Source organism: Pelodiscus sinensis, chromosome 3 (assembly GCF_052426305.1).
Source record: "Pelodiscus sinensis isolate ZL-2025 chromosome 3, ASM5242630v1, whole genome shotgun sequence".
NCBI classification, from domain to species: domain Eukaryota; kingdom Metazoa; phylum Chordata; order Testudines; family Trionychidae; genus Pelodiscus; species Pelodiscus sinensis.
The window spans coordinates 140,361,078-140,384,886 of NC_143054.1; the positions used below are offsets into that span (position 1 = coordinate 140,361,078).

A 23,809-nucleotide genomic window follows, 5' to 3' on the forward strand; every position below is an offset into this window, starting at 1 on the left:
TTGAGAGAAAATGACAATGGAGGAGGGGTATCTGATAAGTCTACAAATGTGTTAAGGACTGTTACAAAGAGGACTGTGTTCAATTATTCTTTGTCCCCTAGAGGTAGGTCAAGTAATGGCCTTAATCTGCAGCAAGGGAGATTTAGGATACATATTAGGAAAAACTTAAACTATAAGAATAGATAAGCACTGGAATATACTTCAAAGGAAGGTCGTGGAACCCCCGTCAATGGATAATTTTAAGCATCAAAATGCTTGCGAGGAGAGGTGGTACAGGGGAGTCATCCAGAGGAAGCAGGAGAGAGGGCATGTGGGAGCACCCTATTTAGCAATTAAAATGTTGTTGTTGGCACAGAAGGGGAGTGTACCTCTGGTGTGCTACCATTTTTAAGAACCTTAGACATCTGTCAGGGTCTCTCTCTTAGTGCTACGTTTCTATTATGTTGATTAATTTTAAAATACTATTGAATTCTTATAAAATCAATGCATCTACTCTTTTTGAATTATCAAACATTTTTGTTGATTCATAATGTGCTAGAAATATAAACCTGTGCCTCTAGCCATTTTAAGTATTACCTATTTTTATGTTTTGAAATTTTAATGCTGAGTTTTCTTTTATTACTCCTTTTATGCCCTGGTTATTTCCTTTTTGTTGTCCAGACATTGCCATCTCCCACATATGCAGTAAAAGGTCCATTTTACAAAACAAAAACAACAAATGCTTTCAGTTTTAAAAAGGATATTTTAAGTGGGGCTCTTGAAATAAGATAGAAATATCTTCTGCCATTGCAGCTTTTTCTGAAGAGGGCAGGCAGCATGATGGCAGATGAAATTCTGTGTTGATAAATTCCAAGTAATGCACACGGAAATCATTTGAATTATTTATGCATCTAGGTTAACTGTAATATCTTAGGAAAATAGACCTAGACAGCATAGTGGGCAGCTCATTGGAGATCTCTATGTAGTATGTAGTAACAGTCAAAAAAAGAAATGAAAATATTATGTTGCACCTCCATTTTTGAGATGGGGAATAATATTTAAATATGATTTTATATATGAATGATATGCACTCATTTGGAATACTGTTTAGTTCTGGTTCCCAAGTATAAAGATAAAACTTCCCACCCTCCCCCAAAAGCAAAGATGGGTCAGTCAATGAGAATGAGTTAAGGGTATGGGGAAAATTTATTAAAAATCACTTTAACTGGTTAGTTGAGAAGAAATCAGTAAGAGGAGATTTGATAAAAATATACAGGCTGATTAGTGGTGTAGAAAAGATAGATTGGGAATCTCAGTTCATCCTTTGTTATACAAGAGGAATTAAAATTGAAATGTTGCAAATGTATAACTAAAAAAAGGAAATGTTTTTTCATATCAGGTACAGGTAGCCCGTGAAATTTATTGCCACAAGATATCACTCAGGTCAATTGGAAGAGGATTGGCTGCTTATGGATAATAAGAAAATCCAGAGTTGTTGTAAAAGATTTTTTTAAAAACCAAGTTTCAGAAATAATATACAAGTCATGAGTTAGTACATGAGCAAGTTGATTAATTTTCAGGCAGTTGTGGGCCATTTACTATAAATGCCTCCAGCAAGATGTCTTAACTCTTCCTCTGAAACAGTTTAGCCACTGCCATGGACAAGATACTGGATTAGTTAGAGGTGAGAGTTCTGACTTAGTATGACAGTTCTTTTTATATCAGTACTGCTGCCTGCTTGCTAGTATATTACACTAATTTAACTGTCAGTGTAAAAATATAGTTAAATGTGTACAAAAACGGTATATAGACCATTTTTTTATAAACATGAATAGTGAACATTACCAGGGCTCTGCACGAGACCCTTGGTTTACTTACTGCATATGTCATAGTGCAAAAGCTGTGCAGTTTCTAAAGCTCATGAGAGGCTCCTTTCTATGGGCTTCAAGGAGTTTGCAAAACGGAGCTTTCCTTTGGGAAATTTTGCTGTAAGACCCTTTTAATGTTCCATCCTTTCTCTTGACATTTTTTTCTTGTTTTTACGCTAACTATTTTGGAATTGATGCTGTTGCTGCATATTGTTGGCTTCTCTTTTTAAATTATGTTGGCGTGTGCTCTCTATGTTCAGTATTTTTAAAATACATTATCACAGAAAAGTAAAATATTAGTTGTTGATTATCCTTATCCATATAAGCTACATTAAGAATGATAAATGAAATTGGAAAAATAATTTAATGCTGCTCAATATTATCTACTTAGTGGACCATTAGGCCCATCTCTTCTTGATATGAATATCTTGGAATATTAAAGGAAATCAAAATAGTCATTGAGTAGTGTTGAGCTTGAGTAGTGTTATTCCTTTATATCATTTTACATATAGGTTACTATCATCTTGAGAGATTTTGGGTGCATTATTTTTTGGTGGTGGTACTTGAAAAAGGCCTGCTTTTTCAGTATGGCTTGTTTAGTGTTTCTGAAAATTAAACCTTGATATCAAAATGGACTCGCAGAATTGGTGACACACACAGTTACTAGTCAGTTCTGAAAACCTTCATCTATAGCAGCATTTCCCAAACTACTGTGGTATCTGGCTGTGGGAAAAAAATACCGGGCCTAGGCATGGCTGCCAGGGTGTTCCGGGCTTCCAGACTGCCTGTGCAGTACTGGGTTCCCCAAGCCCTCAGCCGGGCTGGGCGGATGCAGCCGTATGTTTCAGGCTCCCGGCAGAGGCATAGTGAGGGTTACCAGGTGAGCTCTTATTGCTGGCTGTGGAGGGGGAAGAGAGGGTTGGATATGGGCCGCAGGGAAGCAGGGTCGGGGCAGTGGAGCTGCTCTGGGGAGATAGGGAGGGGAACTGGCTGGTGGAAGCAGGGCTGGCCGGGGGGGGGGGGGGGAGGACAATGGGGCTGTCCAGGGGAGATCATGGGGCGGGGGGGACTGGCTGGCAGAAGCAGGGCTGGCTGGGGGGGGAGCAGTGGGGCTGGCCAGGGGAGATGGTGGGGGGAAAGGGGGAGACCAGCTGGCGGGGGCAGTGAGGTTGGCTGGGGGAGATCACAGGGCTGGTTGGAGAACTGGCCGGAGAAGAAGCAGGGCTAGCGGGGGCAGCAGGGCTTGCCAGGGAAGATCGGGAGACAATTGGCTGGCGGGGACAGGGGGGCTGGCCCACGGTAGGGGAGGAGGAGGGAGAGAATCGACCAGTGGGGCGTGGGACAGTTCAGGGCGCACAGAGATCCTGAATAAAAATGTAAAAGCAGTGCCTTTTAAATATCCCCGCTGCTGACAGTGAGGTTTAAAGGCACTACGATGTGTCAGAATGGAGAGAACCTGGTGCATTCACCATCCGGAATGAGAAGATGGATACAAAATTCCAAAGATGGTGTCAGCTTTCTGAAAATAAATGAGCCCCATTTCAATACATGATGTGGTGGTGCAGGGTTTTATTGGATTACAGTCTATTTTTCCAATCCATATTCCCTTAACTTTCTGGTAAGAATGTTGTGGGTGGCCGTATCAAAAGCTTTGCTAAAGCTGGCCCTGAGGGCTTTAGGAGGACCAAAACTAACGTATTTACATATTTGTCATTTGCTTAATGAATATGCAAATGAATATTACCGGTCCTCCAAAAGCTTATGAATGGATTTACTGGTCCCTGTGTCAAAAAGTTTGGGAACCCCTGATCTATAGTATTTCTTTGCTGGCAGGAGGCCTTCCTATCAGAATTGTTTTTAATTGCTACTATTTCAGCAGTGAAATAAACACACTTCCACTTTGAATAGTGTTGATTCAGAGCAGTAGCTGAAGTAGACATTTTAGAGTTGTGAAAATAGATTGAGACATTATGCCACTGCAGTTATAAGTTTCCAGAAATGTTTATATTTATCAACCACATATACCTGTGGTCACCAACCGGTCGATCACGAGGCCTCGACCAGTCGATGGCGAGGCGTTCGGGCACCCCTACGCCTCATTTTCCCCCCGCCTCCGAGAAGCCCCACTACCTACCTCGAGCGTAGTGCCGGCTTCCTGCAGGGTGGACGGAAGTCCTGCCTGCAATTTTGTGCCACTTCCAAAGGTTCCGGAAGTGTGCTGGCTGCGCCCCTCCCACAGCTCTGTGGGAGTGCTGGGCACGCTGCGAGAGGAGGTGTTGGCCTTGGAGGAGGAGTCTGGTGGCTTCCTTGCGCCTCAGGAGGGGTGAGTTGAGCGAAGAGATTTCCCTGCGCCGCGGGAATGGAGGTCGGCCCCGGGGCAGGCGCCTGTGGGGGTTTGCCTGCGGCGGGGGGGGGGGGTTGGCCCCAGGGCAGGCACCCGCGGGTGTTTGGCTGCAGCGGCCCCGGAGGAGGCACACGCTGGCTTCCCTCTGCTGGGGGAGAATCCTGGGAGGAGGCGGGTGCAAGGGACTCTCTGCCCCCGCTGCCCCCCTATTCCCTCGCCCCCTGTCTCCTCTTCTCTGTCCCCACTGGCACTCCTGTCCCCTGTCCCACCATCCCCTGCCGAAGCACCCACTAGTGCCCTTCCCCAGTACTGTCCCCTGCTCCCACCAACACAGTTGGGGCCACATTAGTGAAACTTGAGGGGGGTGATTGGAGGAGGGTTTTTTGACATCTCACTTGTGTGGCCACAGCTGACTTTTCTGTGGGTCAGTGACCCCTGACTCAAAACAGGTTCCCTGCCCTTCTCATAAATAAAGACAATGCAGAAACTTTTTGTGTTTGCCATAGTATTTTATTTGAAAATGAAGCCTGGCCAACAAACCCCCAAATGGGGCCAAGCCCCCATCTGGCCACAGCATCATGACACTCCTGCATTCCCCTTTCCCCCAGAGTCTACATCTGAGCCTATCATACACTGGAACCACCTGCCCTGAGCCCCTCACATACCCTGACCCAAATTCCTGAACCCTCACATCCAGAAGTCTGTAGCTTGTTTAGTACCCTAATCCTATGTCTGACCCCAACACTGCCCGGCCTGAAGCCCCCTCCCCGACCCAGCGTCCTCTTCTCCATCTCCTGCTGCATCCAGATTTCCTCCCAGAGCTTGCACCTCTCACCCCTTCCCACACCCAAATCCCTCATTTCCACCCCGGAGCCTACACATCCTATCTCAACCCAGCGAGGGTAAGGCTAGAGTGCAGGAGTCTTTCAGGATTCCAGAGATATCCCAGAAAAACTCTTCCACATCTAGGGATGCGTTTGTTCTTCCGCTTCTTTTAGTGGAAGAGCAAACATGATCTTTCGGTCACCCCTATGTTCCTCTTTCCACGAGGAATTAAGGGGGCTTCCAAAAGAAGGTTTTTTTTCTGACATTTGGTCCAATCTAGACAGGCCAAATGTTGGAGAAACCTCTTCCTACAGAAGAATTGGGAAAAAAGTAGCAGTGTTAAGGGTTGGGGATAGCAAGTGATGGAGAGGAGGAGAATAGAGAAGGCAGGGCTTCAAGGAAGGGGCAGGGCGGTAGATCTTGGCTTATTCTGTCATTTAAAAAGTGACCTTGGGTGTAAAAAGGTTGGAGACCACTGACCTACACCTTTCATTCAGCAGATGTGACCTCAGTTGTTTGTCATATATTATTAAAGATTGTGTTTTCCCTGTCTACATTGTGACACACAATAAAGAGCACAAGAAGTTGTTAAGACTAACAGTTATGCACCTTCTATAAATAAATAGCACATGTTGCATGAAGGCTTGGATTCTTTCCAGTAGTGTTACAAGAACTGGAGACAGACACCCATAATTTTTTAATTTCAGGTTTTGACTTCTTAGTTAATAACTAAGAATTCTGGATAATGAATAATATGTGTCATTTCCTGCTAAGCTAGAAACTTTCCAATATGCCCTTTGCATTTGCTTAAAAAGAATGGTTTGTGGTGGTGGTTTAATTATTTGCATATTTGTACACACATCTATCCATGTGCTTGAGGTACCCTTGACGTTACTTTAAATATTCATCTCAGACATTTCTGTGTTCATCGAGAATGCCAGCTTTTTCTGTGTTCCCCTTAAATTTTTCATTTTAAACACCTGACAAACTCAAATTGATCAGACTCATAGACTTTAAGGTCAGAAGGGACCATTATGATCATATAGTCTGACCCCCTGCACAGTGCAGGCCACAGAATCCCTCTTAGAATAATCCTCTCACCTATGTCTCAGATATTGAAGCCTTCAAATACTTTGAAGGCCCCAAGATGCAGAGAATCCTCCAGCTGTGATCTGTGCCCCATGCTACAGAGGAAGGCAAAAAACCTCCAGGGTCTCTGCCAATCTACCCTGGAGGAAAATTTCTTCCCGACCCCAAATATGGCGATCAGCTAAACCCTGAGCATGTGGGCAAGACTCACCAGCCAGATACCCAGAAAGTTCTCTATAGTAACTCCATTGACCTATTTCCCACTGATAATGAATGGTCAATTAGTTACCAAGATCATGTTCTCAAACCATCCCCTTATCATAGAACTGGAAGAGACATCAGAAGGTCATCAAGTCCAGCCCCCTGCTCTAGGCAGGACCAATCCCATCTAAATCAACCCGGCCAGGGCTTTGTCAAGCCGGGACTTAAACACCTCTAGGGATGGAGACTCCACTACTTCCCTAGGTAACCCATTCCAGTGCTTCACCACCCTCCTAGTGAAATAGTTTTTCCTAATATCCAACCTGGACCTCTTCCACCATAACTTGAGACCATTGCTCCCTGTTCTGCCATCTGTCACTACTGAGAACAGCCTCTCTCCATCCTCTTTGGAACCTCCCTTCAGGAAGTTGAAGGCTGCTATCATATCCCCCCTCACTCTACGCTTTTCCAGACTAAACAGACCCAACTCCCTCAGCTTCTCCTCATAAGTCATGTGCTCCAGCCCCCTAATCATTTTGGTTGCCCTCTGCTGGACCCTCTCCAATGCGTCCACATCCTTTGTAGTGGGGGGCCCAGAACTGGACACAATACTCCAGATGTGGCCTCACCAATGCCGAATAAAGGAGAATAATGACATCTCTGGATCTGCTGGCAATGCTCCTCTTAATGCAACCTAATATGCCATTAGCTTTCTTAGCTACAAGGGCACACTGTTGACTCATATCCAGCTTCTCATCCACTGTAACCCCCAGGTCCTTTTCTGCAGAACTACTACTTAGCTGGTTGGTCCCCAGCTTGTAACTATGCTTGGGATTCTTCCGTCCCAAGTGCAGAACTCTACACTTGTCCTTGTTGAACCTCATCAGATTTCTTGTGGCCCAATCCTCCAATTTGTCTAAGTCACTCTGGACCCTATCTCTGCCCTTAAGCATATCTACCTCTCCCCCCAGCTTAGTGTCATCTGCAAACTTGCTGAGGGTGCAATCCATCCCCTCATCCAGATCATTAATAAAGATGTTGAACAAAACCGGTCCTAGAACCGAACCTTGGGGCACTCCACTAGAAACCGACTGCCATCCTGACATCGAGCCATTGATCACTACCCGCTGGGCTCGGCCTTCTAGCCATCTTTCTATCCATCTTACGCTCCAGTAATAGTTCAGTATCAAATATATATTTTGTTGTCCCTTTGTACTTAAGAATGACGGTAGAATAAAGGTTCCTAATTAGATAATAGTTATGATCTAATCAACTGTATATATTTTTAATGACTCAGTGATAGTGTGTGTATGTTTATGATGTAAATAAAGGAATGGTGTAAGAAATGTTTCCTGGTAATTTTATCCCAGTTCCCCATTCTTTCATATTATTAAATTTTAAAAATATATTTATAATATCCACAGAATTTACTTAAGTCATGCAGTAACTACAGAATTTGTAAAAAATCAAGTCTGGTCACTTTTCATCTTGCAGCCTGTGAAATTTGTATTTTAAGATGGAACTTCTAATTGTCATCAAGTCAGTGGCAAAACTCCTATTGACTTTCATAGAGTGAGGATTTCATTTTAAGTGTTCAGTGAACTATCTAAAAATTGAAAGTAAACCACTTCTGACAATGGGAAAACATATTTTGCTATTAAAATCCAGAGGCTACAATATATGGATGATGCTGATTTTTAATGGAATTATTTAAGGCCCTGTTCTACAAAGCACTTGATTATGTACTAAATAAATCAGCATGCTTTGCCGAACTTTAAATTTAAAGTTGTGTTATTGCTGGATATGGTCCTTAATGTATAATTTGTTTTCATTCATGTTGCAAGATACTCATAGATAGATAAAATAACCCTAAGGCTTTCTAATATCTATTTCCTACTTGATGGAAATAATTGGATTATTTGTATTCATTAATGTGTATACAGTATATACCTCTGAAGTCTACAAAAGGGGACTTGAAGTACATTTCCTGGGGCCAATGAGATTGTTTGTAATGCTAATGGATGGAGCTATACTAATAGAATGAAAGAGGTTTTGATAATTTTTTGTCCTATATTGCAGCTGATTTGGGTATAAAGCCAATGCAGATATTTTAACTTTTTTTTTTTCTGTCAGATGTACCACTTTTGGCACAAAAACAATTTATTGATTTTAACTACATGACTTGATAGAATACACAGAAACTTGTACAGGTCATCACCTTGAATATACAAGAAAAAAATCTTAAAACAAAAAATAAAAAAACATTTTAACAAAACCATTTAGGATACTTACTCTAGACTAGATATCTGCTTAAAAGAAAAATATAAGTGACATATGAGGTAAAAGATATCAGTTGTCATACCCTGAAACAATCTTTTGTGATAGATACTTATAACTAGATTAAGATTAAACTTGGAATAGTGATTATTTCAAGGCTGGGCAAAATGTGGGCCAAATCTAGCCTGCCAAGCTATTGGATCCTGCCTGTGGGAGCATCAGTCAGGTTCCCTGCCTTCCCCGCCACTGCCCAGTGCTTAGAAAAGCTGGCTGCAAGATTGCAACCCCATCTTCCACACAAACTCCCTCTCGGGTCCCATACCCCCTTCTCCACTCCAACCCCTTACCCCGAGCTCCATTCTGCAACCAATTCAATCCCAGACCCTGCACCTCCCTCCATTAATAGCATGAAAGAGTGCAGCATTTTATCATGTACCAAATTCTTCAAGTGCCCCCCATCAAAAACTAATGCCCACCCCTGGCTTATTTCATACAAGTAACTACATAGCAACATACCAATAGTTTAAATCTTTTTTAAATGGAAAATGCTATCTTTCAAAAATGGTATGATACAATGATAAACACAAAGCAATCACCCAGAAGTTAAACTTCCTGTCCACAACAGCAATGCAGCAAAGAAAACATGCAGGCATTCAAAGGACTTAAAATTATAATTAGGGATGTCAATGAATTGCAATTAATTTGTGTGGTTAACTAAAAAAAATTAATCACACTGTTCAATAATAGAATAACAATTGACATTTATTAAATATTTTGGATTTTTTTGTTTTCAAATGGATTGATTTCTATTAACATAGAATACCAAGTGTACAGTGCTCAGTGACGTTTTATTACAAATATTTGCACTGTAAAATGAGAAACAAAAGAAATAATATTTTTCATCTCCCCTCATACAAGTACACTAGTGCAATCTCTTCTGTAAGATTGTGAAAGTACAATATTTTTGTTGCATGACTTCACACACACACACAAAACAATGTACAATTTTAGAGCCTACAAATCCACTCGGTCCTACTTCTTGTTCAATTAATTGCTAAGGCACATGAGTTTCTTAACATTTATGTAAGATAATGCTGCCAGCTTATTTTCAATGTCTCCTGAAAGTGAAAATGAGCATTTGCTTGGTACTTTTGTAGTAGGCTTTCCAGGATATTTGTGTCAGATATGCTAAACATTTGTGTGCCCCTTAATGCTTTGGACATCATTCCAGAGGATATGCTTCCATGATGATAATGCTTGTTTTAAAAAAAAAAAAAAGGAATTAAAATTATGACTGAACTTCTTCCGGGGGGGGGGGAAGAGAACTGGTTGTCTCCTATTCAGCTTTACCTGCATTCTGTTGCAATTTAATGTTAAAGCAATCTCTGGTTCATACCCAGCACAGTTCATTTTAGGAACAATTTCACAGCAGATTTGACAAAACATAAAGGTGTGGAGCTTGTTTTCAGGAGTCTTAAAAGAGCAGCACTCAGATGTGGAAACTATAGAACCTGAACCATCAAAAAAAGAAGAAAAGAAAATCAGCTTACAGCTGATGGCATCTGACTCAGATGATGAAAATGAGTATGTCTTGGATCATTATCAAGCAGAACTTATCAACATGGATGCTTGTCCTCTGGAATGGTGGGTGAAGCATGAAGGGACATATAAATCTTCAGAACATCTAGCATTTAAATATCTTATGATGCTGGCTACAACAGTGCCATGTGAATGCCTGTTGTCGTGTTTGCGTGACATTATAAATAAGAACTGGGTAGTATTATCTCCTTCAAACTGTAACCAAACTTGTCTCTCTGAGCGATTAACTGAACAGTAAGTAGGACTGAGTAGACTTGTGGGTTCTAAAGTTGTACGTTATTTTGTTTTTGCATGTGGTTATGTACAAGTATTAGAAAATATAGGATAGTCTGGAAACAAAATAATTTGGTTATATGAGAGATCTTATTTCTCTGTGTTGAACTCTGTTCCCTCCATATAAATAAAATGAAGCTGTTAGCTGGGCATTCTGCAAGGAGTCCTTGGTTTTGGAACTTCCTCCTTCAGTTCATGATCTCCTGAATTTGTCAATCATCCAGGCGGGTTTTTTCTCTCCTAAGCAGCCTAGGGTGCCTCTCAGTGGCTTACTCCTTTAACTCCTAATCTAGGCTCTTTACAAACAGCCTGAGGTGCAGGTTTCACTCTTGAGTGGCTGTGTATAGTCATAGCCAGTGTTCCCTCTAAGCTGCTTGACAGCACAGTTTCACAGATGATTAATCAGTCCCACTCAGTCAGTCAGTGCCAGCAAGGAGCCCTGAGCTTCTGGCTGGGCAGAGCTCATTAATCACCTGTGAAACTGTACTGCCAAGTACCTTAGAGGGAACACTGGCCACAGCCCTGGTCCAGTCACTCTAATCCCCAATAGCCTGGTTTGAGTATTTCCAGCAATCTTGATTGCTCCTTGCAGAGTAACCCCAATACATGTCCAGTCCCATATTCCCCTCCCTCCCCCCCCCAAAAAAAGTCTATTCTGTACTATCCAGCCCTTTCCTGGACATTCTCAATCTGTTTTTTCAATGACCATCTAAGGGGATTGATATTCAATTGACTGCTTTATAGGAAGTTAATCAAATAATTCAGAACACTTGATTTGTTTTAATTGAAGAATAAAACATTAATTTAACTACAAGGAAATAGGTTTTAAATTAGTACAAATATAAGGTCTTAAAGTCTCAAGAAAAATACAGACAAAACACTTTCTAAACTTAACTACCTAGACTTGCTTAAGGTGAAATTCTTACCACATTCTCCCAGCAACAGATCTGGCCAAATTTAGATCAGATCTACTCCTAAAGTTCAGAGGTTGTTTCTTTTGTTCTCTTATGGAAGAGAGAGAAATGGCTAGGGAGAGAGAACTTGGATTTTTTTTTTTATTCTTACTGTAGTTCAGTCACTGCCTGAAATATATAGTTTGCAAGTGTTATCGCTTCCAGCTATGGGGATAGATACATGGGATCTTATGAAAGAGGTTTCATGCTGTTCCTAAAATGCAAATTTGTTTTGTTTCCCTCTTTGTTTCACTTATTTACAATGATACGTAAATTGAAGCAAATACCCATTCCTTTGTTTAAGACCTGCTTGACCAATCCCACAAATAGGGGCTATATAGGTTTGAACATGGGCCACCATCATCATTCAGAGCAATTTGTCCTCACATATAATGTTGCTGCACACATTGTATCATGATGATATTGACCAGAAAGTGATTAGTTTTCACTTTGTTACAGTATAAAGAATATTCTGTACAAAAATTACCACAATGTGGAGGGTGTTAATACCGGGATAATACCTAAACACAGGAGAGTTGCCTAGTGCAAAGGGTGTTCTTATAATTACACTTTCAAAAAATAGAGATTTTATTTAAAAACAGGGAAACTGTGATATTGATGGTTTTTTAAAGAAATAGGATTAAAAGCACTGTGCGCTATGAATACATTTACTGAGTATCCTGTGGTGAAATACTGCCAGAGCTAGCACACAAGATGGACTAATGTTCTGTTCCGAGATGACAATTCCTTTGTTCAGTTTACAGTGTACTGCCCAGTGTAAGCACTTACAATGAGCTTGTGCTATCCTAGTGGTTTCAAAATATGAATGGCAAACTCTAAAGTAAAATATTTGGGTAGAAATAAACCTGGCATTAAAAATGTATAGTGAGCAAACTGAGCAAAATATGGCCTAGATCAGTGTTTCTCAACCAGTGGTGCAAGTACCCTTAAGGGTACTCGAGAGAAATCTGGGGGGTACGTCAACTGAAATTTGGAGAGAACTGAATTTTTGTTTTAAAGTTTTACAGCGATTTATTTTTGTACTTTTTACACCCAAAAATGTCATGGCCCGCCTTGCTACAATTAAGTTGATTAAACTAATGTGTTGCAATAGTAGAAAATAAAAATGTATCTGAAAACTGTAGGCACTTGGGGTACTTTTTTTGGGGGGGGAGGAGGGGCTGTTAGAAAGAGGATGGTTATCTCTGTGGTCATCTCTGTGTCCGTGTTTGTTTATTAATAGACTTGTTTTATTTTAATTTAAAGCAACTCAGTGCTGTATTTGAATTAAAGTGATTGTTATCCAACAGCCAGCCATATTAACTGGAGTTATTTATCTCTTTAAGACAGCAAATCTTCTGTATTATTTCCCTTAGTGGTCCAGAAGAGGGATGGACACTTCAGGGTAGAAGATATTTGGGAAATTCAGACCTGGGAGTGTGTTGGGGGTCACTTGGTTAATAGTAGTGTATCAGAGATAGCAAGGTGGGGAAGGAGGAGCCGGTGCTGGTGGGGGGGAGCCTCTACAGATGGGCTGCTTCGCGGGCAGCAACTCCTCTTTGTGGCGGTCCCAGAGGGGATCCCCAGAGGGATGGGGCTGCTACCAGTTGGGCAGGCAGCACTGCTCGGTCCTGGCTGCTAGGCTCCTACTGTCTTTTAAATTGCAGAGCTGCAGTAGGGTTTGGTCCCAGCGTGAGCTGGAAATGTGCGGGGCTGCCTTCCTCAATCCAATAGTCGATAAAAGTTCTATGAACTACTCGATTTACTAAAATAACCTCAATTTAACATCCCTAGTCAGTATTCCACCGCAAAACATGACACCAACCTTAGAGGTTTTAAAGAAGAGGTTAAACACCTTTTAGTGATGGCATAATCATGTTTAACCTTGCCTCAGAGATCCACTAGATAATCTCTGGGGCTCTCTTTGGCTATGTCTAGACTACATGGCTCCATCGACGAAGCCATGTAAATTAGTTTTATTCGGCTTCATTAAAATAAACATGGCTCCTGCACTTGCCGATGATCAGCTGATCCAGCACAGTGCGGCAGTCTAGACGCGGATCTGTCAGCTGGGAAAGCCTTTGCCGACCGAGCCTGTAAACCTCGTTTCACGAGGCATAAGGGATTGGTTGGGAAAGGCTTCTCCAGCTGACAGATCCGCGTTTAGGCTGCTGCGCTGTGCAGGATCACCTGTTCATCTGCACAGCGCGGCGGCCATGTTTATTTTAATGAGGCGGGGATTATTTAAATCCCCGTTTCATTGACTATGCCGGGTAAACTAGTTTACATGGCTCCATCGACGGAGCCATGTAGTCGAGACATACCCTTTCAGACTTAATTCTATGACTTTTGATGGATGCTTGTCTCATCTTCTCCTATTCAGAGTTAAGGGACTGTTAATGAGAAATGAAATGTTGTAGTATGTCTTAGCTCCAAGGGTAAGATGTGCTAAATGAAACATTAAAGTGTTCCCGTGTGGTTCAACCTTTTACTAACGTGAGTTGTCAGTTAATTTTTATTTTTTTTGCTAGAGAAGACAAATTTTATTTTTTCATAAACTCATTCATTTGTAAATACTCTGAAGTAGAGCAATAGTTTTCCTCTGCAATGTTGTTAAAAATAGTATATCCTAGGGGCAGAGGAAGCAGCTGGGTAATGTGTCTCAGTATTGCTCCATTTTGAGAATTTCTGTTGTGATACAAAATTCATTTGGGAAATGACATTCATTAGATATTTGAACTCATAAGTAGAAAAGAAAAAAAATACGAGGTGAGATCTTTTATAATGTATACATTTATTTTAATTATTTGGAAGTTGTTGGTTTTTAATGAAATATTTTATTTCTACCTACCGTTGCATTTATAATTCATGCATGCACTAAAATTTACATCACATACAATGTCAGTTTTGATAAAATACACTAGTTAATGAAATCTAATGTTGGGGTAAATTTAAAACAGGTTAGCATTTTTTTTCCTGTTCATTTTGCTCCTTTAACTCTCTGTTTTGGGATTTAGCTTTGCCTACTGTGTTTTGTCACTTTTGTATTACATTGAGGTTTTTCCCCTACTTCCTCTGTGCACTCTTGCACTGACACATCTAAAAGATTGACTCTCATTGAATGAGGAGATAAAGGGGAAGGGGGGGAATCAGATCATTCATTTCAGCCATTTAAGGTCAGATTGGAACGTGTATTATTTTTACCTGTTGTTGATCTTATAACATTTCTTTCTTGTAGTTTTGGATATGGCGAGGCATGTTCCCCTCTACAGAGCTTTGCTAGAGTTGCTGCGTGCTATTGCCTCATGCACCTCTATGGTGCCACTGTTGCTGCCTCTGTCTGGGGAAAATGGTGAAGAGGAGGAAGAGCAGTTGGAATCTCAAGCTTCTGTTGGCACTTTATTGGCTAAAATGAAGACGTGTGTGGATACCTACACCAACCGATTGAGGTACAGTGAACATTTTAATCTCCCCAACCTTACCTTAAAGTGGTTTTGGTGCATTTATGACTATACATTGTAGAAAAAAATGTAACATGCTTTTTTATGGTCCAAAGCTATAAAACAGTATGCCATTTAATTGCCTCTGCTAGGTTCTAAGGTTGCTTTCCATAACACCTTTTATGTCATTGTTCAGTTGATTTTTTTTTTACCTATTTATACCATGGTTTATAGACTACAGATTGCACCTTACTGAACTGAGACTCCCTGGTACGGCTACATTGGATCAGGATGTTTTTGGACTAGAGAGTCCTGGGGCCAGGCTCCCAGACTTCCCCTGGCCTAGCAAATTCCCTCGTTCAGGACTGGCCCTGAGGGTTGTGGACCTGGAAGGTCCAATTTATAGTCTTAGCAATTTAGTTGAGATTTAGGTTTCATCTTTATGTATTTTGTTTTACTGTGCCTTCCTCTTACCAGAAGTTAAATAATACATTTGAAATTTCCAAGTAAGTTGGCCTGCTTAGATAATTCCCTGCTTCAGTGTTAGTTACTCACCTTCCATTTTCCCTAACTTTATTCCCACTGGATTTCAAAAAGACAAACTTAACTCTCACAGATTAATGGATGCCCTGTTGCCAAGATGGTGGGAACTGCTAGATAAGCTCACTTGCTCAAATGTGGGAGTGGTGCAGTCAAGAGGTAGAACAAATGAGGGGGCAGCACTGGCTCAGTAGCTTTTGAAAGAAAGACCCGCTTTCTTTCCCTGCTGCTTGTAGGTGGAGGATGCATTTTATCAGTGGGCTCCCCCAGAAGTTTCAGTACTGAAGGAAGCTTGTCCATAAGGATGAGATCCACAGGGAATACTGAATTGTTTACAGACTTCTTATTGTGGATTCCACTACAAATGTACATGCACCATACCATGTTCACAGGACTCGAAATGTTTGAGTAGCAATGGCCATTGGGGTCACACAGCAACCTGTGCTGCCTTGTACTCTTATGGATATGCAAATGTATATGAGGGTGTTTTATGCCATGGTTGGCATGGAGGTATGTGACACCATTTGCCAGATTTAATCTTCAGCCCATACAATGACTGAGGTTTGTGTACATCCTAGCCAGGTGCCCCTTAGACAAAAAGGTCAGTCCTGCTCCAAGTCCTAAGAGAGCTAAGGGGGCTGGAACTTGTGGGCATATGGAAAGAAACCCCATTCTGTCTCCTCTCTGGTGCATAAACTCATGGAATTTAAGACCAGTGGCACTTGAACAATGAAAGAGAAAGTACTTACCAGTTATTGAAGGTCTTCAAAATGTTGCTGCTTCAAGTGGTTGCTCATGTCCGTTCAAATCAGGTGTGCGCACCGCGTCTTCTGGAACGTTTTCCCTAGTGGTACCGATAGCGCCGGCAGGGCGCCCCCTGGAGTGGCGCCGCTATGGCAGAGCATAAGTAGCCCTGCCAGCGCTCCCCCTCCTCAGTTCCTTCTTACCTCCTGTGACAGTCGTTGGAGCGTGTCTCTCTGTTAGAGTAGTTAATTGTTCCCATTTCTCTTAGTGTTGTAGATAGTTGTAAATAGTTCAAATTAGTTAGATAGATGGCAGTTCGGAGGTGAGGAATGCCTGGGCCGCAAGGCTTTAACTCTTGCGCTGTATGTGCTAAATTCATGCCCAAGGGAGACCCTCATGATAGCTGTTTAAAGTGTTTGGGTGAGGGTCACCTAGCAGACGCCTATAAGATCTGCAGGTCGTTTAAGCTGCACACGAAGAGCGAGCGGGACTCTTGTTTGAAGCTTCTCCTCATGGAGGCGGCTTTACAGCCGGTACTGACTGGACATTCCACGGTGCACAGTGGGCCAGTGTCAACACGCGACGCGACGCTCTGTTCTGTGCACAGACTTTGATACCGACACCTCGGCACCGCTCTCACTCCCCGGTGCCGAAGAAGTCAAGGTCATCGCGGGGTAGGTCTCCGAGCCGGAAGTCCAGGTCTGGCCTACACTGTCACCTCAAATCCCCGGTGCAGGCTTCTCCGAATGCTGTGGTGCGGCGTAAAAGAGCTGGACGACCATTAAGTCCAGGTCAGCTACCCTCACATTGTCCTTCGATGCCAGACACTTTTGAGGCAGCGCAGGACCTGATTAGCCTCACTACCACCCCTCTGTCATTGGTTGAGGCGGAGAGGTCGAGGTCTTTGATGCCGGGAGCCATGTTGGCACTGGCTTCTCCTCCGTACCGGTTGGATCGGTCTGCACCAGTCACATATGCAGCGGGACCGTCCCCTGTGGGACCAGTACTGCTTGCCTCTGCCTCGGTGCCAGCCTTGACACAGGCCGCCAGGCCTCACGTGGTGCCCGACTGGCCTCGACCCCCGTCGGTGCTGGGACTTCTCCCGGAACCGGTCTTGGCTGCCCCAGTGCCGTATTACTCAGGCCTTGTGGCATTGTCAACGGCACTGTCAACGGCACCGTATTACTCAAGCCTTGTGGCACCGTCAGCGGCACTGGCACCGACCCTATTGACTGGGGTGCCACTTCAGTCTTCGGCACCAGTACAAGTGCACGCACCGGGCTCTTCAGCACCGCTGTAGGTACTGGCATCGGCCCCGTGGGCCATGCCGGTACCACCTACGCCGATAACGTCGATCTCTTCGAGGGCGACTACTACGGCTCCAGTGCCTTCTGTCCTGCCTGCTGTGGTGTCCACAGGGGCAACGATGGGGGGCTGTCTTTGGGGCAACTGGACTTGGGAGTTCCACGCCCACAACCAGCACTGCAGTCCACATGCTCTGCGTAGACGCTGCATGCGGCACAGGGACCTGTCTTCTTAGCACCGGTACGCCCTTGCCGCACGCACATGGGCAAGCCAGAATCTATGGCCAGGTTCGCCCCTCCGATGGTGGCAGAGCACTCGTCATCGGCACCACCCTGGCCTGAGTCTGACTACTCTTCAGATTCTGATGTGCGATCTTTCAGGTCAGAGTCCTTGAGAGCTTCGTCACATCGTAGATCCCGTTTCCGGCATCGGCGTGACGGTTCACGCGTGCAGCAGACTTGACCGTCTTAGCCGCATTGGCCTTTTTGGAAGCTGTGGGCATACCACCAATGGCAAGGGCCTGTGCCCCCCTCCGCGGTGTCGAGTGTCTCCGGGCACCTCCGTCGATGTCGCTGTCATGACCCCCTCCCTCGCCCCAGAGGTCTGCTACTGTCAATGCCCCTAGAGATCCGCAGACTTCGGTGCCGGACCCACTTCCACACGCACCCCCTCCATCGGGCCCTACGCTGAATCCGGTGCCGCTCCAGAAGTTGTCGTCGTACTCATCTCCTGACGAAGCTTTAGCGTATCCCGCACCGGCGATGCCGATGATGGATGCTCAGTCGCATCAGGATCTGCTCCGGCATCTGGCTTCCAACCTGGGTGACCCGGTGGAGCCAGTAGTGCAGGACATGGATCCCATGATAGACATCCTGTCCGATGTGCTGGCCCGTTTAGCTTTGCCGCTCAACAAAACTGTCGCTAAGATCACTAACGCCCTGTGGCAGACTCCGGCTTCTCTAACCCATACCTTAAAGGGAGTCGAGAGGCGCTATTATGTCCTGCAGTCGGGGCACGAGCAACTATATTCCCAGCCTGTCCTGGGTTCCCTGGTAGTCCAAGCCGCAGCCCAGAAGGAGAGACTTCCGCAGCCGGGGCCGTCCCCGAAGGCTAGAGAGCCCAAACGCCTCGACCTGACGGGGCGTAAGGTGTATGCCACTGGTGGGATACAGCTGCGCATTGCTAACCAGCAGGCAATGCTGAGCCGATACACCTATAACACATGGCAGGCAATGAATAAGTTTAAAGATAGGCTTCCCACCAAGGCATGTCAGGAGTTTGTGGCTATGACCACAGAGGGCAGGACTATCACCCGTACAGCTCTTCAGGCTTCCTTGGACGCTATTGACTCTGCAGCCCGCACCGTGGCATCAGGTGTAGTTATGCGCCGTGGTGCCTGGCTGCAGATATCTGGAATACTTCCTGATGTCCAGACTACTATTCAGGATCTGCCTTTTGATGGCAAGGCATTATTCTCGGAGCATACGGATTCGAGGCTCCATATGCTCAAGGACACGAGGTCTACTTTCTGGTCCTTGGGGATCCACACACCAGTTCCTCAGCGACGTCAGCTTCCCTACAGACAGCAGGGGAGAACGCAGTCCCAGGTCCCCCTTGGGGATTACTGGAGACGCCATCCTCGTGCTCCCAGTGGAGGTGCGGGGGCGGCTGCGGTCCCGTCATCGGCCAGAGGTTATCATCGCTGCCCAAGAGGGGACAACCCCCGTGGGGTTGGACAGGGCCCCTCTCAACAGTTCAAGCACCAGTTTTGACGGTCCTCTAGAGCATTGCGCACCAGTTTTCCCCCCTGGTCCCCTGTTTGGTGCCAGGTTATCCCATTTTGCCTGTGCCTGGGCAGGAATCACCACCGACGCCGGGGTTCTGAGAATAGTCAGAGATGGCTATACTATACCCTTCCTGGGTTCACCCCCTTGCAACCCGCCCGCCCCATCCCTTTTCAGGGACACCTCTCACAAAGGCATTCTCTGTCAAGAGGTGTCGGCGCGCCTCCAAAAGGGAGCGGTGGAGAGGGTCCCTCCACATTTAAGGGGCAAGGGGTTTTATTCCCGGTATTTTATTGTCCCAAAACCCAAGGGCGGGGTTCGTCCCATCCTAGACCTCAGGGACCTCAACAAGACGGTGGTAAAATCCAAATTCAGAATGGTAACCCTGGCTTCTGTTATCCCGGTATTATAGTTATGATACTGGTACGCAACTCTTGATCTCAAGGACGCTTACTTCCATGTGGCAGTAAGACCCAGTCACAGGAGGTTTCTCCGCTTTATTGTATCCCGTTTTCACTTCCACTTTACGGTGCTCCCATTTGGTCTCTTGACAGCACCCAGGGTCTTCATGAAATGCATGTCGATCGTAGCAGCTTTCCTCCACAAAAAAGGGGTACACGTCTTTCCGTACCTAGATGACTAGCTGATTAATGGTCGATCCTACGAAAAAGTGGAGGCTCAGGTTTCCCTTACAAGGGGACTCTTTGTAAAACTGGGCCTCATGCTCAACAAGGGAAAGTCATTGTTGACTCCCTCTCAGCACCTCGAGTTCATGGGGGCTCTCTTGGATGCTAGGGTGGCAAGAGCATTCCTCCCCAGAAACAGATTTCTGGCCATAGTGGAGCTGGTCTCCGAGGTAACCTGGTTCCCCATTATGACCACTCGAGTCTGCTCAAGACTGCTGGGCCACATGGCAGCGTGCACATATGTGGTACGCCATGCTCAATTGAGGCTCAGACCCCTGCAGGCCTGGTTAGCAATGTCATTCGACTAGTCCAGGGGTCTCTGGGACATGGTTCTCATGGTGCCTCCAGAGGTAATCGCCTCCTTACAGTGGTAGACTCAGGAGGCTGTGGAATGCAGCGGGATTCCGTTTACTGTGCTTCCCCCCTCGATCACTCTGGTGACAGATGCCTCGGACCTGGGTTGGAGAGCGCACCTGGGGCATCGCAGGACCCAGGGCTTGTGGTCTCCTGCAGAGCGAGCCCTGCACATAAATGTCCGGGAGCTCAGGGTGGTCAGGAAAGCCTGTGAGACCTTCCTGTCAAAGCTGTCCCTCCGCTCCATCCTGGTGCGCCTGGACAACACTGCCACAGTTTTTTATCTCAACAGGCAGGGAGGAGCCCGGTCGCCTCCCCTCTGTTGCGAGGCTTTGTGCCTGTGGGACTTGTGCATAGCTCACGAAATAGCATTGCAGGCAGAGTACCTGCCGGGGTGCAAGAACTTGCAAGCCAGTGCTCTGAGCCAGTCCTTCAGAGCCCACGAATGGTCCCTCAAGGAATCGGCCCTTTGTCCAGTCTTCCACAAGTGGGGTTGTCCCCTACGAGACTTGTTTGCCTCGGCACACAACACCAAGTGCCAGAATTACTGCTCCCTGTTGGGCCTGGGGGACCACTCCAGGGGAGATGCCATGACCATACTGTGGCTGGTGGGCATCCTCTGTGCATTCCCTCCGTTTTCCCTAATTTCCAGGGTTCTGACCAGGGTCAAGACCTTCAGGTCTACGGTCATCCTGATAGCCCCTCGGTGGCCCAGGCAGTTCTGGTTCCTGATCCTGATGGATATGCTCACCAAGGAGCCTGTAACGCTCCCACCAGTTCAGGATCTCCTCACCCAACCTTGGGATGGGGGGCTCATGGTTCACCCAAATCTCAGCTCTCTCTACCTGACGGCCTGTTTTATCCGTGGCTGACCCAATCAGAAAGGGAATGTTCCCAGGAGGTGCAGATGGTGCTCCTAGGTAGCAGGAAGCCATCCATCAGGTGGTCCTATGCAGCCAAGTGGCGGTGGTTCTTGTCTTGGGCGTCCAGAAGGGGAGTACACCCATCCTGTGCACCTGTCTCGTCCATTCTGGACTACCTTTTCGAGCTCAGGTCCAGTGGGCTCTTTACCTCTTTTATCAAAGTCCATGTGGCATCACTCTCCACCTTCCATGTTGGATCGGCAGGAGTCTCTCTGTTCTTTGACCCTGTGGTCAAAAGATTCCTTAAGGGTTTGGATAAGTTATATCCCTTGGTTAGACCCTCTCTCCCCGCTTGGGACCTTAACCTTGTGTTGTCTAGACTTGTGTCACCCCCCTTTGAGCCGCTGGCCACGTGTTCTTTGAAGCACCTCTCTATGAAGGTTGTGTTCATTGTGGCCATTAAGTCGGCTCGCAGGGTCTCCGAGCTGAGGGCGCTAACTGTAAATCCGCCCTACCTAGTGTTCTTGGACAATAATGTGAGGCTCCACCCTCACCCGGCTTTTCTCCCCAAGGTGGTATCACCATTCCATCTGTCCCAAGAAATTTACCTTCCGATTTTCTTTCCAAAGCCCCATGCCTCTCCTAGAGAGCAAGTGCTCCATTCCCTAGATGCTAGGCTGGCGTTAGCCTTTTATGTTGATAGAACGAAACCCTTTCGTAAGTCCACACAACTGTTCGTTGCTTTTGCTGACAGAATGAAATCGTTCCCTATCTCGACCCAGAGGTTGTCCAATTGGGTCGTGGGGTGTATCAGGGAGTGTTATGTCCTGGCCGGGAAGGTCCCACCCCGGGTTTCAGCACATTCCACCAGGGCACAGGCGTCCTCTGTAGCTTTTGGGGCACAGGTTCCAATTACGGAAATCTGCAGGGTGGCCACCAGTGCATACCTTTACGGCGCACTATGTGCTGACACAGCAGGCCAGGGAAGACGCAGGGTTGGGCTCTGCGGTCCTCAGCTCTGTGTTGTAAATGTGTTGTTTTTTTTCTCTGTACCACATTGCACTTTATTCAACAGTTCTGTGTTATGTTACTTGAATAAATATGTTTGGGTTGTTCAACTTTCGTGGACTTCTCTTTCTGGGTGCTCTGACCCCTCCTCGGTGAAGTGGGGTTGGCTTGGAAGTCACCTGATTCGAATGGACATGAGCAACCACTCAAAGAAGAAAAGAACGGTTACTTACCTGTAACTGTTGTTCTTCGAGATGTGTTGCTCATGTCCATTCAATTCCCCCCCCCCCCCCCCACCTTCCCTTCGTCAGAGCGTCTGGCAAGAAGGAACTGAGGAAGGGGAGCACCAGCAGGGGTACTTATGCTCCGCCATAGCGGCGCCACTCCAGGGGGCGCCCTGCCGGCGCTACGGATACCACTAGGGAAAACACTCCAGAAGATGCAGTGCACACACCTGATTCAAATGGACATGAAGAACACATCTTGAAGAACAACAGTTACAGGTAAGTAACCGTTCTTTTCTCCATATTCACACTGCCTGCCTCTATCTTATGAAGAACACTTGAGCCCACTCCTCCTTTTTACGCCTATGGAGACATATATAAATTAAGGAGACGTGGGAGACTGAATGGCCCCAATACTGCTGTCTCTGGAAGATTCTGAGATTGCATGCCTATGACAGTTTTATTCCAATAACGTGCATGTTGATTTATTGCTTTCCAAGAACACCATTACTGGTTAGTAACTTCTCTGTAACAAAGAGCAGAAAGGTTTAGTGGCTTTATTGTGTCTACACTTTTGATACACTTACTGTTCAGTGTGATCAAGTTTGCCTCTGAAATTTTCAGTTTGGATATGTCTCAGTAAAGGCTTTAAAAATTAAAATAGTCTCCAGAATGTAGCATCATTCATTATTTATTTAGCACAGTGTGAAAGGTAAGGATGTCATCTTCTGGCAAAAACTAAATTAACAATTTAAATTATTAGCATGTAATCTGCTGTCGTGTGTAACACATATATCATTGAAATATTGTTCAGTTTCCTTTGAGTGTCAATTCTTTAAATGTGAGCTGAGATGATTTTGTCCTCTTTTCCCCAACATTTGTAAAACTCTAAATGTAAGCTTGAGAATCTAAATGAAATTTTTAATTTGATCTCCTCCCTATTCTACTACTTTTGTCTACCACAAAGTTAGATTAATTATGGCATGTCCTGTATCTAACTGTGATGCACTATAATTTTTGCCTTAGAGAAAAATCACAAACGGGAATAGAATTTTACAGTTAATATATATAGGGTGTTTTTTAATGTTTGGGTAAAACAGAGAATGAATGGGTTAATGTTAATATGGATTATTTATTCTTGACTGTATCATGATAATTAATTATTGATGTATTTTGTTACTGGGCTTGTTGATTCCTAAGTGATTTCAATGGAATAATCTTAAATAAATCTCCATAATCAGTGTTCAGAAGCAATCATCACACCTAGTATGTGCATTTACATGCACACAAATGCAGATTTATACTCTGGCTGTGGGAATGTAGGCTGTCTGTTGTCTTTCCTGCTTCAAATTGAGTACAGGCAGTCCCCTAGTTACGCGGATCCGACTTATGTCGGATCCGCAGTTACAAACGGGGCCCGTCTCCCTGGTCTCCAGCAGACCAGGGAGAGGAA

At 45.0% G+C, this 23,809-nt stretch overlaps 1 protein-coding gene across 5 annotated transcripts in view; it reads left to right on the top strand.

Annotated features, from left to right (window-relative positions):
- BIRC6 (baculoviral IAP repeat containing 6) overlaps positions 1–23,809 on the top strand; it is a 339,419-nt gene that overhangs the window by 252,373 nt on the left and 63,237 nt on the right. For all 5 annotated transcript variants that reach the window (XM_075924970.2, XM_089776902.1, XM_089776900.1 and 2 more), the window contains one exon: positions 14,647–14,857. In XM_075924970.2, the coding sequence (XP_075781085.1) occupies positions 14,647–14,857 (211 nt within the window). The remainder of the gene's footprint in view (positions 1–14,646; positions 14,858–23,809) is intronic.